Source organism: Rhizoctonia solani, chromosome 15 (assembly GCF_016906535.1).
Source record: "Rhizoctonia solani chromosome 15, complete sequence".
NCBI classification, from domain to species: Eukaryota; Fungi; Basidiomycota; class Agaricomycetes; order Cantharellales; family Ceratobasidiaceae; genus Rhizoctonia; species Rhizoctonia solani.
Window position 1 is genome coordinate 1,564,612 of NC_057384.1, and position 14,287 is coordinate 1,578,898.

At 49.2% G+C, this 14,287-nt stretch overlaps 4 protein-coding genes across 4 annotated transcripts; 1 reads left to right on the forward strand and 3 right to left on the reverse strand.

Annotated features, from left to right (window-relative positions):
- Nucleotides 1–9: 9 nt before the first annotated feature.
- Nucleotides 10–2,539, reverse strand: RhiXN_12275 (protein-histidine kinase; the record flags this gene model as incomplete). Its single annotated transcript, XM_043332090.1, has 5 exons — nt 10–278; nt 335–430; nt 590–664; nt 804–2,163; nt 2,222–2,539. 5 exons carry the CDS (start codon nt 2,537–2,539, stop codon nt 10–12), a joined length of 2,118 nt encoding a protein of 705 aa, XP_043186851.1.
- Nucleotides 2,540–3,490: 951 nt separating this feature from the next.
- RhiXN_12276 (RNase H domain-containing protein) lies at nt 3,491–4,853 on the reverse strand (the record flags this gene model as incomplete). The annotated part of the gene is made up of 2 exons (XM_043332091.1): nt 3,491–4,750; nt 4,785–4,853. The coding sequence occupies 2 exons, from the start codon at nt 4,851–4,853 to the stop codon at nt 3,491–3,493; spliced, it is 1,329 nt and encodes a 442-aa protein (XP_043186852.1).
- Nucleotides 4,854–6,129: 1,276 nt separating this feature from the next.
- Nucleotides 6,130–7,125, reverse strand: RhiXN_12277 (uncharacterized protein; the record flags this gene model as incomplete). Its single annotated transcript, XM_043332092.1, has 1 exon — nt 6,130–7,125. The coding sequence occupies one exon, from the start codon at nt 7,123–7,125 to the stop codon at nt 6,130–6,132; it is 996 nt and encodes a 331-aa protein (XP_043186853.1).
- Nucleotides 7,126–10,898: 3,773 nt separating this feature from the next.
- On the forward strand, nt 10,899–14,044 carry RhiXN_12278 (Retrotransposable element Tf2 protein; the record flags this gene model as incomplete). Its single annotated transcript, XM_043332093.1, has 2 exons — nt 10,899–12,063; nt 12,126–14,044. The coding sequence occupies 2 exons, from the start codon at nt 10,899–10,901 to the stop codon at nt 14,042–14,044; spliced, it is 3,084 nt and encodes a 1,027-aa protein (XP_043186854.1).
- Between the last annotated feature and the right edge of the window lie 243 nt (nt 14,045–14,287).

A 14,287-nucleotide genomic window follows, 5' to 3' on the forward strand; every position in this document is an offset into this window, starting at 1 on the left:
CAAGCTGAGCTACTTGCCTTGGTCTACAGTCCACAACGTCACGGCCGCATGAAGAAGCGTCATTTGTAGTCTTTCCTTGGCTCGTTTGGACTCGGCGAGAGCTTCGACGGTATCATGAATGTCCGTGCAAGTGCCTACCCATTTAACAATCCCCCCATGCGCATCTTTAATAGGCACGGCTCGCCCGACCATCCACCTGTAGACATTATCCTTGCGCAGACATCGGTAGGTGGTTTCGTACATTTCCCCGGTATGCAGCGCGTGAGACCATGCTGCGCCTTTGGGATGCCAATCAACGACCCAGGCCAGTATGGGCAGATGCAAAAAAACGTACTCGTCGAAGGCATATCGTCCGGATGAAACCGTCCCTGCCAGCCCAGTCCCTCCGAATTCAACGGATCGACACCGGTATACTCGTACCAGACTTTGTCTACGAGGTGGGGCCAATTTCAAACAACCACACAATGACGCAATGCGCATCAAAAACGTGGGGGAGAGGACAATTTAAGTTGCCGGCGGTAATTTATGAATGACACGCGGGGTCAGTCTAGATTCCTCTTCCCCGATCTAATATAAAAAGTAAACTTACTAAAATAGGTCACGTACCCATCTGGGCGAGCCGTCCATGCAATCTGGGGCAAACAGTCGCACACCCGCTCGAATTCTGCAATTGAACAGATCTGGTCAGCCATGATCATGATTTGTCGTCGATCAGAATGGTGGGAACCGAGAATGTAAATTTAAAGAAAGAATGAAAAAGCCGAATAGGGACGAAATGAGAGTCAAGAAAGGGTCCCACTTACGCATGTCGCTCTCGTGATGAATGCTCTCCATCCTCTCCTTTTCCTTTTGCGTGACGTCCCGCACAGTCATTACGCCCCCGATGAGCTCGCCTCGAACATCTCGCATGGGCCGGGCCGAGATTTCGAGAATGAGCTTGGTGCCCCGGGGCAACGAGCCCGAAGATGAAAGCTCGGCGTTGTGTGGTTTGCGGATGGGACTTGAGGGTATGCCGGTGAGTACGGGGCGGGACGAGCTCGAGATGGCGGCGGCGGGCGGTACACTGGTGATACGAGAAGACGACGACGACACCGACGGGAAATAGCTCCCGGACGATTCGTTGGGCGCAGCCACCTCGGTATCGAGCGCAGGTCCGACTTCCCACAGGTTCGGGTCGTTGGGCAGCGAAGACATGGTCGTAGCGGGAGAGGGCGCTCTGAGTGTGCCGGTCGTCTCGGAGCGAGCACACTCGGTTCCGATCTCGCTCTTGTCGGCCGTCGGGCCGTCCCAGGGCGACGAACGCTCGTGGTCCTCGGCCGAGTCAGGGGTTTCGAGTTCGGTGGTGGGTGCAGCGGGCCGAGGAGCAAATGTGTTTTCGTCCAGTTCCATCGCGTGGTTGTCTAGTCCTTTTGGCTGGGGCTGGATGTAATGGGCCTCGCCTTCGAGTCGAATAGCGCCGCACTGAGTTTCAGCCACGACTTGACCGAGGACGGCTGCTTGGTAGAGTGGATGGTCCACAGGCTCGAGTCGGGACGTAAAGTCCACGTCGGCGAGGATAAAAGACGGGTGCCAAGTCGGGATTTGGGATAAAACAAAAGCAGCAAAGTCGATTCGGGGCGGAGAGGACGAGCCATGGTCGCTCCCTGCGGGACTATGGCGAGATAGGTCAAAATATCCTACTTCTCCTCCACCGGTAATGTCAAGCCATTTCTGATTTCTGACCGCTACCGTTCCGTCGACGGATAGAGCCATGACGCCGGTGTCGATCGCATCCATAACGCCGTCTCGCAGCATATCGATTAGTGATGCTGGCGGTGGGGACGAGGATGATCGAGAGAATGTTGGAGACGGTGCGGAGCGATGTGGAATCGACAACGAGGACGGACTGATAGTTGTGGGAGGGGATATGACCTGTGACGGGACCGAATAGACCAGAGGCGACAGGGACGGGGAAAAATCGACAGAAGGAGAACCTCCATCCTCTGTTGGACTGGGAGTGGGTATCTCAAGGTATGCCTTATGGTCGAGTAACTTTCTGGAACGACGTGAGGTGCGGCGAGGTGCGGCTATATCCCGCAAGGAAATGGTATAAAAGCACTCGTGAATCATGATTGTGCGCGGAGCCGGCAGCGTGTTCTTGGGCGACTTGGAAGTAGCATACATCTTTCGTTGTTACCGATATAAGCACATCTACTGCTCATACGATGAGTAGAGTGCTCACCGGGTCATCGGTAGGGTGCCACGCAGCAACACTCATATCAACCGTGGTCCTGTCCGTCTTGAGCCGGCGAATAACCGGAGCTGCCGTATCTGCATGACCAATCCTCTGTGCAGCCTCGTTGAGTGCAAGCGTAAACGTCAATCTGGCATCGGACGCCCATAAATGAGTTGTTGTGCGTCCAACAATCTCCGCGGCGGGCACACCAAACAACCGCTCGGCTTGTCGGGAAATAACTCGCACTTGTCGGTTCGCATCCAGCACGGCCAGCGCTTCTGGCGCAAACCGCAGCCCGCGCATCGCCTCGTGCAGGTCCAGCATTATAGTGTCGTCGTTGTCGGCTACCACAGTGAGAAAGAGAGTGTGTTCTATGACAAACCCCCGATTCACGTGATCTCGATCCTCATTTCAATGCTCAGGGATACATGTGCCTGGAGATCGACTCTGACGTAACATGGTCTAGACTACGCCTGAACTACCAAGTGCACTCTTTCAGCGAACAAGAATACTTGTATGTATATGCCTCTCCTATGAAGAATAAATTTGGATGTTCACTGGCCCAGAGTACAGATGACATATCCCATGCCTGGAAGAATGACGAACTTGAGGTGCTTCTAATTGGAAATGGGTATCCCGATCCCTGAAATACATTTGCAAGGGTTCCTCGTCTCTTTAGCTGACCCGAGCAGAGTGTTAAGAGTTGGACTGGAGAAGGCTACATGCAACCACCTAGTTCCATATCTGATAGCTCTTGTAGAGCGGTTCTAATAGAAAAGTCCACTATACGAGACCTTGCCACAAACATGGGCGCAACAACCAAAGTCAAAGCCGTCCTGTACTAAATGCATATGGGCGAGATCATGAGCCGACCCCCAAGTTGCATTGCTTATATCCGTTCAATCTAGTATACCTCAAAAGTTCCTACTCGTTGAAGTCGGCTGTCACTCTTTTTTACACACGTCCATATATAGTCATACGGGAGCTACATGCAAACTAGGCTACCTGACACACTTTTTCGAGACACGTCCATATATAAACAATACGGGAGCTACATGCGAACTAGGCAAACCGCTCACAAAGCACAAACCAAACCATGAGAAGCTACAGGAGGGGAAACAAAACGCAGCAACCGTAAAATAAAATAAAAAACAGAACGTAGCACGGTCAGAGCAAAAAGACTGGCCGCTGGGCGGCGTACAGGTGGATTAAGGCCTAACTCAGGTAGAGGCCGTAAGGCGGGAGAATGGTGTGGCGGCCGTAAGGGCGTATATACTAAAAATTCTGGGCGGTTGCCGGCGGGCCTCCTTGTCTTCTGCCAATACCCGTCTTGGCGATGAACTTTGCGACCGCTTCCAGACCTGGGTGGGAGCCAAACAGTAAAGGCCTAGATACTCCAATGGAAAACTCACTAAGAAGCTCTCTTTGTCCCGCCGTAGCGGGACAGGATGTTGTCAAGTGTGTGATTGTCTCTTCCCACTCTCTGCACGCACATCTTGGGTCCACGTCGTGGTGAAATTGCGCGTGGTACTCGCCGTAATGTCCGTGTCCTGTGAGGAACCGGGCTAGTCGGCACTCGATGTCCCTGCCGAGCCTGCTGTCGTTGAATATCAGGTGTAGTTTAAGTGCGGGCAGATGGGGGATATAATAGTTCGAGTTGATGCGAGCGTTGGTGTGATCTTGCCTTGATTTTCGCCACGATCGTACTGCCGTTAGTGTGGAATGTTCCCCGATCCACGTTGTGGCGCGATTGAATATGGGAGTGGGTGGTACGTTGGCTCCCTGGTTAGCTAGTCGGTCCGCCACTTTGTTGCCGCTGATTCCGTTATGTCTGGGTACCCAAGTGACGTAAACTTTGCGGTTCGGATGACCACTGAGGAACGTTTGTACGTTTGCGATAAATGATCTGGACGCAAACTGGCACGGGTGACGAGATAGATCGGCTATGACTTTGATGGCGGATTGGTTGTCGCAGAAGATGTGGATGTTGCAATTACCTTGACTTTCGGCAATTTTCTTAGCTCTCAAGAACGCAAGTAAAATCCCAAGCATTTCTGCATTATATATGTTGGCTCTGGGCCCAATCCCAAACGACTCAGATGACAAGGTCCTTTTTCCGGCACGTATAACGTAGCCGACGCCGATTTTCCGAATGCCACTGGACACCACCGCGTGCCCATCTGAATAGCCATGAACGCTGGCGTGACACTCTTCAAGGACGCTGATTTTGGATGGGACTTCGTTGCGGTAGTCGTCTCGTTTTTGGCCGCCTGAGTCGCTTCTTATGATCAGTTGTTCGGGGGACGGGTTGGGAGGGTTTGCTGGGTGAGCCAGGTATGGGGTGGCAAACTCTGCTAGGGGGTGGCCGAGTGCTGCGATACGGTGGATGGGGGATGTGGTGTTTTCCGAACGTGTTTTTCGTCCGCTGCTAAGGTGGGGTATATGCGTGTCCCATGACCACGGTGGACCCCAAAAGTGCGAATTTTCTGAACGTGAACAATCGCGCGTTATATGCGGAGTGCTGGCAAAATCCGCCTAGTTTTTCCATGAATCCGCATCCCCAACTCACCCCTGTGTGTCTTCGAGGTACGGATCCTGCGATTTTAGGTGCGGATGTCTGGCAAAATCTGGACTTCATGCGGATTTCCCGTACTTTTGGGGTTCGCCGTGGACTTGAGTAATCGCTTAGCAACTTCGGATAATCACTTGACACTCTCATAATCATTGAATTTGACCAACTACCAGGGCTAAACGCCTCGATAACCTCGCGGTTCATGCTAGCTCACAGACAAAAGGCACATACTCTCTGGGGATGCACTATTGCACAATACACGCAGTATTACTAACTGGGCTCGAGCCAAAAGACAACCAATGGATCCACTCCACGGATGATGACAGCCATGGCCTCGCTATAAATGGGAGAGCTTTCCGATAGAATAAGCTCGCTCAATCCCGCAAAGGTCTTTGAGCAAGTTGTTAAAGTATATATTGGTCTTATATATATTATCTTCTTAACTACGCAGGCTCCGTGGTTATGTCGAGCGATGTATGTCTATATCCAAGCTGTATGTACATCGATAGTAAACGGGGGTTTATATGTACATTGTAGTGAGGTGTGAACGGGGAAAGAAGGTATATATATAAGTACTCGTCGAGGTAGTATAGTACATGAGTTACGGATCATGTATATACATATATAATTGCTCATACGAGATCGGCTACGTACTTTAATACAAGTGAACATTGCCACACTCGAGTCGATCTTGAAGATGGCCGAGGATGTTGATACGTATCAGTACTTCAAATCCCAGCGGCTGATAGGAGGCTACATCGCCCTCATGCAAAAGATCAAAGTCGAGGGAAGGTCACCGGTATGTATATATACATCTGCCTTGAATACTCGGCTAATATCTTCCAGCCGTTGAGCTACGAGTACGGATATCTATGTTTTCGAATAATCCTGTTCACTCTGAGCTTCTATTTAATTTATTGGTCCGACTCATACAGAATCATGCAACAGAATATGAGACAGACACCTGGGATCGAATATCCACTCGTGTTCTCGAGTCACGTCGCCCAGGTCGTCCGGCAGGAAATACACGCTTCGTCCCAGGGGCTTGAATGCGACTCTACACTGCGGGCGGCCACGGACTCCTCCACTTGTAACGCGTACAGGACACACATACTATACATAAGAGCGCGCGAGACCAAAGGGTAGGCTAGGTAAAAGGAGGGTGCTGATTTTTTCAAAGAACTTTATTATAGTCCTGTAAGGAACTGTCCCATGATGCGTACGCTCATATAACAAAATAAATACGATGAATATTGTAACACTACCCCAAAACTCGGTATATTTATTTAGCTCGTAATTGGCACGACAAAACACAGTGTATGTACTATCAACCAATTCCAATTCATAAACTTCTCCAATCATCCTCAAATCCAGGTTGATAAGATGTGATATCAATCGATGAATGGCCAATACTGCTAGGTTCTCCCACAAATCTCAATACAACTTCAGGTTTGCTATAAGTTGATGATCGGGAGATAGGCCTTGACGGTGGTAGGGGAGTAATGACTGCTATATCTAATGCTGTTGTGTGTGTGAACTGTGCAAGACCTCTACAACTCTTTGGTACAGTCTGCAATATCCCCTCCATATGCGTTGCCATTGTCTGATCGGGTTGAGATCTGCGAAGCTGATGAATGCATTCGACAATACGAGCCGAATAAGTGTCCAAACGATCCTCTTTGTAGAAGTTTAAGAGCCGCCATTCTAGGTCTTTCTTGACTTGTTCTACTCCCTTTGTCGCGAGTTTAAGCCCAGAATCCTTTTCAAGAAGTAGTCTTAGCTTCTTTTGATTTTCTGTGGCCGAATGATCAGCCAGGTGAAGAAGGAGCCAAAGCTGGGAAGCAGAGAAATTTCGTGATTGTCTTGCTGTCCCATAAGCAAAGTCATATCCCAGCTGTGCTATAAGCGAGCGGCCCATTACTCTAATCTGAATAAGATAATCCAAGAGTTTACTGCCCAGCTGTGGGAAGCGGAACCTAGCCAGAAGGCCCACGCAAGTTGACCTGTGAGCAGCCAGTTCGGATAGACAGGTAACGTGTGCAACAATAATATATGCGGCCTCAGGTAGATGCTCTACGTTGGTTCCAATGGCGTTTAGGGGTGGCATTGACACAGTGTCATAAACCCGTATTATTGCTTGGACAAATCCCCGAGCATCCACAAATGTTAATGGCTCCGAGTGCTTGAGGTAGTCATCACACCATGTTTTAATTGATGCGAGAATGGTGGGGTCTACCATAGGTTCTAAGCCGTATCTCCCTGTATTGTATATGATTTCTTGACACCCAGCCCAAAAGAACTTAAGGCGATCACTGGCCACCAGTTGAGATTCGTCCATGGCTTGGCGAATGCGACTGTATACCTGTAAACCTCTGTCAGAGTCAAGCAAGGTTCTGTCTTGACTGAGGTGGCGGTCAATGAATGTAGATATTAGGAACACGACTGCAGGTCTTAATGTACCAATAGTCACCGGTTGACTATGAGTAGTCCCAAGCATATAGTTTTGGTAAAGTGCGAGGCATGAGTAAAAAAACTTCAGGTTTAATAAAGAAACCTCCGCGCAACATTCCATAAGAACTGCGCCATTGAGCAATGATTGGAGGGCGGCGGGGTGGAGCTCCTGAAACTTTGAGGCAACATGAATTGTAAATAAACTTGTAATCGAATGCATGATCTCCTTAGCATCGGAAACATCGCCCCTTAGCACGCGCAGACCTTGTGTTGCAGCAGAACTGCCCAGGGTGAGGGCCGAAGATTATTACCTGTGGAAACAAATGCGCCATCTTGAATTAGAGAAAGAAGTTGACTGCCGGAAGCGTGGATGTGGAAGTATTATAGTTCGTATCAAGTCAGTTAACGTATATAGGCCCCAAACGCCTCTGCCACTCACCGCTCATGCTGGGACCTCAAGTCCCAAACTACTACTCCGACATCTTTAATATCTTCCTGGTCCTTTATACTACAATCTGGCTGTGAGGAATATGCCAAGAAGGTCAGAGCCCGGGCGTATCTTGATGCATCCATTGTAGCTTGTTTGTTGTGACCGGTCAATACAAGGCGTTGAAGGATTTTCAATGATGCCCCACAAGAATGTAAAGGACCTTTGGGGACTTTGTGGTTAGCTCCAGAAATGGCTTGAAGAGCAATAGAAACAGAGTTTGGTGTCTTGCAATTTTGAATAAGCCATTTGAGGGCATAGCTGGCAATCTTGTTTGAGGAAAGATGCAGGTTCAAGAAATTGATCTGCCAAACCCAAGATTTAGAAATAAACGTGGAGCAAATTTCTAGGATCCTATCATCTAACCAGTCAATTATCAAGCCCCAAAATGAGTCTTGACAGACATCCATAATATAATATGAAATATTGTAATAATAGCTGCCCAAACTTGCAAAGGGATGTTGTAGTATGGCATCAATGATGATAAGGGGCGGAAAAATCACTGCAGTTATCATAAGAGGAAGGAGACCAATCAACCATATAGGGGCCCATAGTGTCACCTTTATAAACATCATACTGTATTCTAGGAATTGACTTGATATGTGAGACAGTATGTTGATGAATCCAGTTGAGGAAGTAAGGGCCCTGGAAATAATTGTGGTGTAAGGAAAATAATCTACAACACACGCTGTAACACTTGACCAGATATAGAATAAAAGCAAGGCTCCCAATACGCAGATGACAGGTATAGCCGTTGTTTGGTTCAAATCCCAGATGTAAATGCATAAGCCAACCGTGAACAATACTGAGTCATAGCGTCATTTAGGTGGTCATCCTGAAAAACATAAAGTGTAGTAATACCCACATAGAGACAGGTGGATGAGCAATGGTAGGATCTCAATTAGGCCTTGCATCTTCCACCTTTTGATCATCATCCATTTACGTTGCCTACACTCAACCTGATCCCATGGGTGCCCCGCGCAACCAGTTGCAAATGAATGGCACCAATTTTTGGCCAACATGGCCAAGAATGAGGTTGCAATGCTTGCAGCAAGTGAGAGATACCACAAGGTGTTGATAAATACAGTGTTGTGGGGAGGTACAAACCCAGATGTGCTGTTCTGGACCGGCATGATAACAGTGGTATGATCAATTGAATGGTTGCTTGCAAGAGCAACCAATGCCTGAGAGATGACCACCAGGGAGGCTGCGGAGGCCTTGTTGGGATCTTGCTTGAGCATGTTAGAGCTTTCTATCAAAAAGCTACAAATCAATCAATGGCCAGTTAATGACAATGCTTAGCTCAATCATAATGAGCTCATGCGGTTGACAAAGTCAAGAATAGCGCTGCCTGTTCCTAGATAATCAGCAGTGCAAACCTATCCTGTAGATGCACAGGCTTACAAAAACTATGATAGTAGTAGCAAGTGATGCTGGTCAGTACAGTGTTGTTTGAAAAAAGGTCAGACTCTTGCCTAGTATTAAATCCAAGGATCTATTACAACTGGACAGTCAGTTATGCACATTACACAATCTTGAACTTACTTGTTCCAGCCTGTTGTACACCACTGTAAGGTGGGTACTTGCTGGTGAAGGCAGGCGCTTGTGGCCGTGCTACTACACAGATGTATGTAATCTAACTACGTAAGGCTATCTACTACTAACTAAGTTGCTTATGGCAACAACTAACTATCTACTGGCAACGCGGAGGGGCCCTAGGCCTGGAGGTGTGGTAAGTTAGGTAAGGGGGTGATGCGTCAGCAGAACTTCTGGGGGGGCCGGCTACTCAGCTGGCTGGTGCCTCCTCAATGGATATGAGACAAGGTAAAATCAACTTGGGATCTCCAAGCAATTTTCCTGCTGTTTATATAGACAAGAGAGAAGGTATATACATGGTCTGTGCGTGAGATAAGGAAGCGTTTGTGTGAAAAGAGAAGCGTACTGCGGGCTGCGCAGAAGCGTGGATTTCTCCTAAGCGCCCTTGGCACGGCATCTTGGTGCGGCATCTTGGCATGAATAAGTGCCGAGATCACGTGATCAAAAAACATGAGATATTAAGTCCGTAAAAAATACTAAAAATAATAGAAAATTCAGTGTTACAACCTCCTTGAATATACCATTAGAATCGCCCGATTTTTCTATTATTTTTAGTATTTTTTACGGACTCTATATCTTTTATTTTTCGATCACGTGACCTCGGCGCTTATCATGCCGAGATGCCGCGCCGAGATGCCGTGCCAAGGGCGCTTAGGAGAAATCCACGCTTCTACGCAGTCCGCAGCATGCTTCCTTTTTCCAACATGTACTTCTTTTCTCACGCGCACAGACCATGTAGATAGCGCACTTATGTCTATAAATACAGCAGGGAAATCGCTTGGAAACACCAAGTCGATTTTACCTCGTCTCTTACTCATTAGAGAAGGTAGCCAGCCAGCTAAGTAGCCGGCCCCCTAGTAGTATCAGTTGCTTACCCCTTATATACACCTACCACACCTCCCAGGCCTAAGGCCCCCACGCAGTAGTATAGAAGTAGCAGACCGCCTTAAGCGGTACTAGGATAGCCTTAGTTAGTTAGTTTACATAAGCTTGTAGTAGTACGGCCTCAAGTGCCCGCCTCCACTAGCGTGTACCCACATTATAGTGGTGTACGACATTGTAAAATTGACTTGTTGTAGGCTTGATCGACAAACGAGAAGACTCCTAGTACTAGCACAAGGGAAAAAACCGTGATCGGGGCCACCTTGCGGGACATAATAATCAAAAGTCCCCCACCCCCACGTAGTACCGAATTGCTATAAGGCTAACGAGTCCTATCGTCCGCATACCACGAGTTTCGCCGGAACTCTGCAGTTAGCGGCCCTAGTCAGCTGAAGTACCCGCTTGCAAAAAACCCGCTCATATCACGATCACCAGATCTGTTGATTTGTTGTAGGGATTGTCCAACGCTAGGTATTTGACGCAAGGGTTTAGCGTTTACATACTGCAAAAAAACCGCTCCTAAGTCCTGTATCAGGCACTATCACTCCCCACACGGTTTCATTATTCCATCCACACGCTCTGGCGTCCCACACCCCTACTCTCGTCCCGCTAGTTGCTCCAGCCGCCGCTCAATTCCATCCCATTCCCAACCACCCACTCGCAGCCCATCTCCCGCTCCGCGAGACCTGTCAAGGATGGAACCAGAGCCGTCCACTTCCGCTCTCCTCGAGGCTATCACAGCCCTCACCGCCACAGTTGGGTCCTTGCAGGCCCAAATCACATCCCAAGGCCAACAGCTCCTCGAGCTCAAAGCCATATGCAAGGAAACCGCGGACCTCCTTGGAGACAAAGACCAGGGAGCCCCTCAAACCCAGCCTGGCCCATCGACTGGGCCTGTCACTCCTCCCACCCACCAGGGAGGAGAAACCCACACTCCAGGCACGGTTAGGCCTGGGCTCAAGGCCCCGTTCCGGCCCTCAAGGGGAACTGGATTTGACTCAGAGGATGAAGAACCAAGGGCTCCCAAAAAGGAGCCTCAAGGAACGCCTAGAAGGCACTTGGGGTCCCTCACCCCCTTCAATGCAGGGTCCAGTGTAAAAAGACCCAAGATGGACCTTCCCGACCCCTACAAGGGTGACACTAGGGGACGAAAGGCCACTCAGTGGCTTGACCGGATGATGCTGTGGGTAGCTCTCCACCGCGATCAATTCGACGAAGAAGAGCAGATGGTTGTGTGGATTTTATACCACATGACAGACAAGGCCGCCGACTGGGCTCTCCCCATCATTGGGAACATCATCAAGGGCGAGGGTAACCCCCCCACCACCATCCAGGCCCTGACAGGCAAATTCAAGGAGGCATTCGCTGACCCCAATGCCAAGCGGGCGGCCGCCAGAAAAATAGCCGCGCTCTCCCAAGTCACCACAACCGCCGAGTATGTAACGGAGTTCCGCAACCTCATGGCGGAACTCGACTGGAACGAGGAGGCCTACATCGCGCAGTTCACGCGAGGTCTCCACTGGAAAGTTAAGGAACTACTATCAACCAAGGATAGTGTCCCCGACGAACTTGAAGCAATTTTTGCGGCTTCCATCAAAATTGACAATATTCGCCGCGAAAATGAGGAGAACCGCCCTAAAAAGGCACCAGCCAAGCCCCCGGCCACCGTGGCCACCTCCACTACCACCACTAGGGTCCGCCTATCCGAGGATCCCAATTATGTCACCCCGGAGGAACAAGACCGCCGCCGCGCAGCCGGGCTATGCGTTAAATGCGGGCAAAAAGGGCATGGGATCAAACAGTGCCCCAACGGTTGGAAAGCCACGATCAAGGAGGTTGCCAAGGTGGCAGAAGAAGAGGGTTCGGGAAAAGATTGAAGTCGAGGACTGCTGCCAAGCCCCCGACTAACAAGGACAATATAGATAGAATCGAATTTGTAAATCTAGGACTGGATTCAAATAAAAAACCGCTATTATTTATCAATCTAGTTGTCCAAAATTTCCCGGCAGAACCCCTTAAAACCCTAATCGACTCTGGAGCCTCATCGAATTTCATTTCCCCCTCGATTGTGGAAAAATATAAAATACCAAAAACCCAACTCAAAAATCCACGAGTTGTGAGGATGTTAGATGGTACAATTTCACAGACTGGTCGCATATGGCACCAGGTTCAACTCGCGGTCTTGGCCAATGGCCACCCCCACACCATCCCTTTCCTTGTTTGCCCCATAGGCAACACACCGGCTATTCTAGGCATGACATGGTTAACGGCAGAAGCTCCTTTGATTGATTGGCAACAGGGATTAGTCACCTTCCCTGAACAAGTCCAAATTGCCTTGGAAGAAGAAGCGGACTCAGATCCTTTAGCAGACCTCCCCCCTCAGTACCATGAGTTTGCTAAAGTCTTTGGCAAAGAAGAATTCAAGGTCCTCCCTCCACATAGGGAGTATGACATATCCATTGACCTTGTCCCGGACGCCAAACTGTCTCCCGGACCCATATATGGCATGACTGATGCGGAATCCAAGGCACTAAAGCAACATATAGACGAAGAATTGGCAACAGGAAAAATCCGCCCTAGTACCTCCTCTGCCGGCGCTCCCGTCATGTTTGTCAAGAAGGCGGATGGGTCCCTTAGATTAGTCATTGATTACAGAAAGCTGAACGATGTTACCCATAAGAACGTGTATCCCTTACCAAGGCAGGACGACCTCATGGCCAAACTGAGGCATGCCAAGATCTTCACCAAGTTGGACTTGCGCTGGGGTTACAACAACGTCCGTATCAAGGAAGGGGATGAATGGAAGACAGCCTTCAGAACCAAATATGGTCTATTCGAGTACTTAGTCATGCCATTTGGACTCACCAACGCCCCAGCCGCATTCCAGCACTTTATGAATGATCTGTTTCGGGACCTCATTGACGTCACTGTGGTTATCTACTTGGACGACATCCTAATCTTCTCAGAGAACCCCAAGGACCACCCAACCCATGTCAGGGAAGTCCTATCACGTTTGATGAAGAACCAGTTGTTCTGTAAACTTTCCAAGTGTCACTTCCACGTCACTACGGTTGACTACCTTGGCATCATTATATCCCCTGCGGGCTTCTCTATGGACCAAAAGAAAATCGAGGCAGTAACGTCATGGCCCCAGCCCAAGACAGTCAAGCAAGTCCAGGCGTTCCTAGGGTTTGTTAATTACCTCAGGCGGTTCATTCCCAACTTCAGCTTGGTCGCACGTCCGCTCCACAACCTCACAAAAAAGGAAACCCCCTGGTCATGGGGCAACCTAGAGGAATTAGCATTCAAGGAGTTGAAATCTCTGGTTACAAAATCTCCGGTCTTGATCCACTCCAACCCAGCACTACCCTATTACCTTGAAACAGATGCATCAGGGGTAGCAATGGGGGCAATACTCAGCCAACGAGGACCAGATAACCGATTACATCCCATTGCCTATATGTCCAAGTCATTTTCGGGAGCAGAGGCTAATTACGACACCCACGATAAGGAGCTCCTGGCTATCATTAAGGCACTAGAGGAATGGAGAATATTCTTGGAATCAACGGACAAGCCGGTACAAGTGTTCACAGATCACCGGAATCTGGAATATTGGATGCAGGCACGGACATTCAACAGAAGGCATGCCAGATGGCGCGTATTTCTGAGCGATTTCAACTTTGAAATTCACTATCGCCCAGGAAAACAATCAGGAAAGCCAGATGCCCTCTCCAGAAGATCAGACTTTACAGACACCCCCGCCAAACCAGAAGTCATGTTACCATCAGAAGTTTTTGCCAACACGTCTGAGGAAGAACTTGAGATTGTCACGGAAATTTGAAGCAAGTTGAGGGAGGACCCTTCCCTAGAACCCATCATCCAGTTCCTGACGGAAGATGCAGACAATGCACCCCCATCTATCCGAAAGGCCTATTGAGATTACGACTGGGAGGAGGATCTTCTATGGTACCGAGGGAAACTAGTGGTTCCAGATTCAGAACCTATCAAGGAAAGACTATTGAGGGAATTTCACGACTCCCCATTGGCAGGGCACCCAGGCCAACAAAGGACACTTGAACTGATC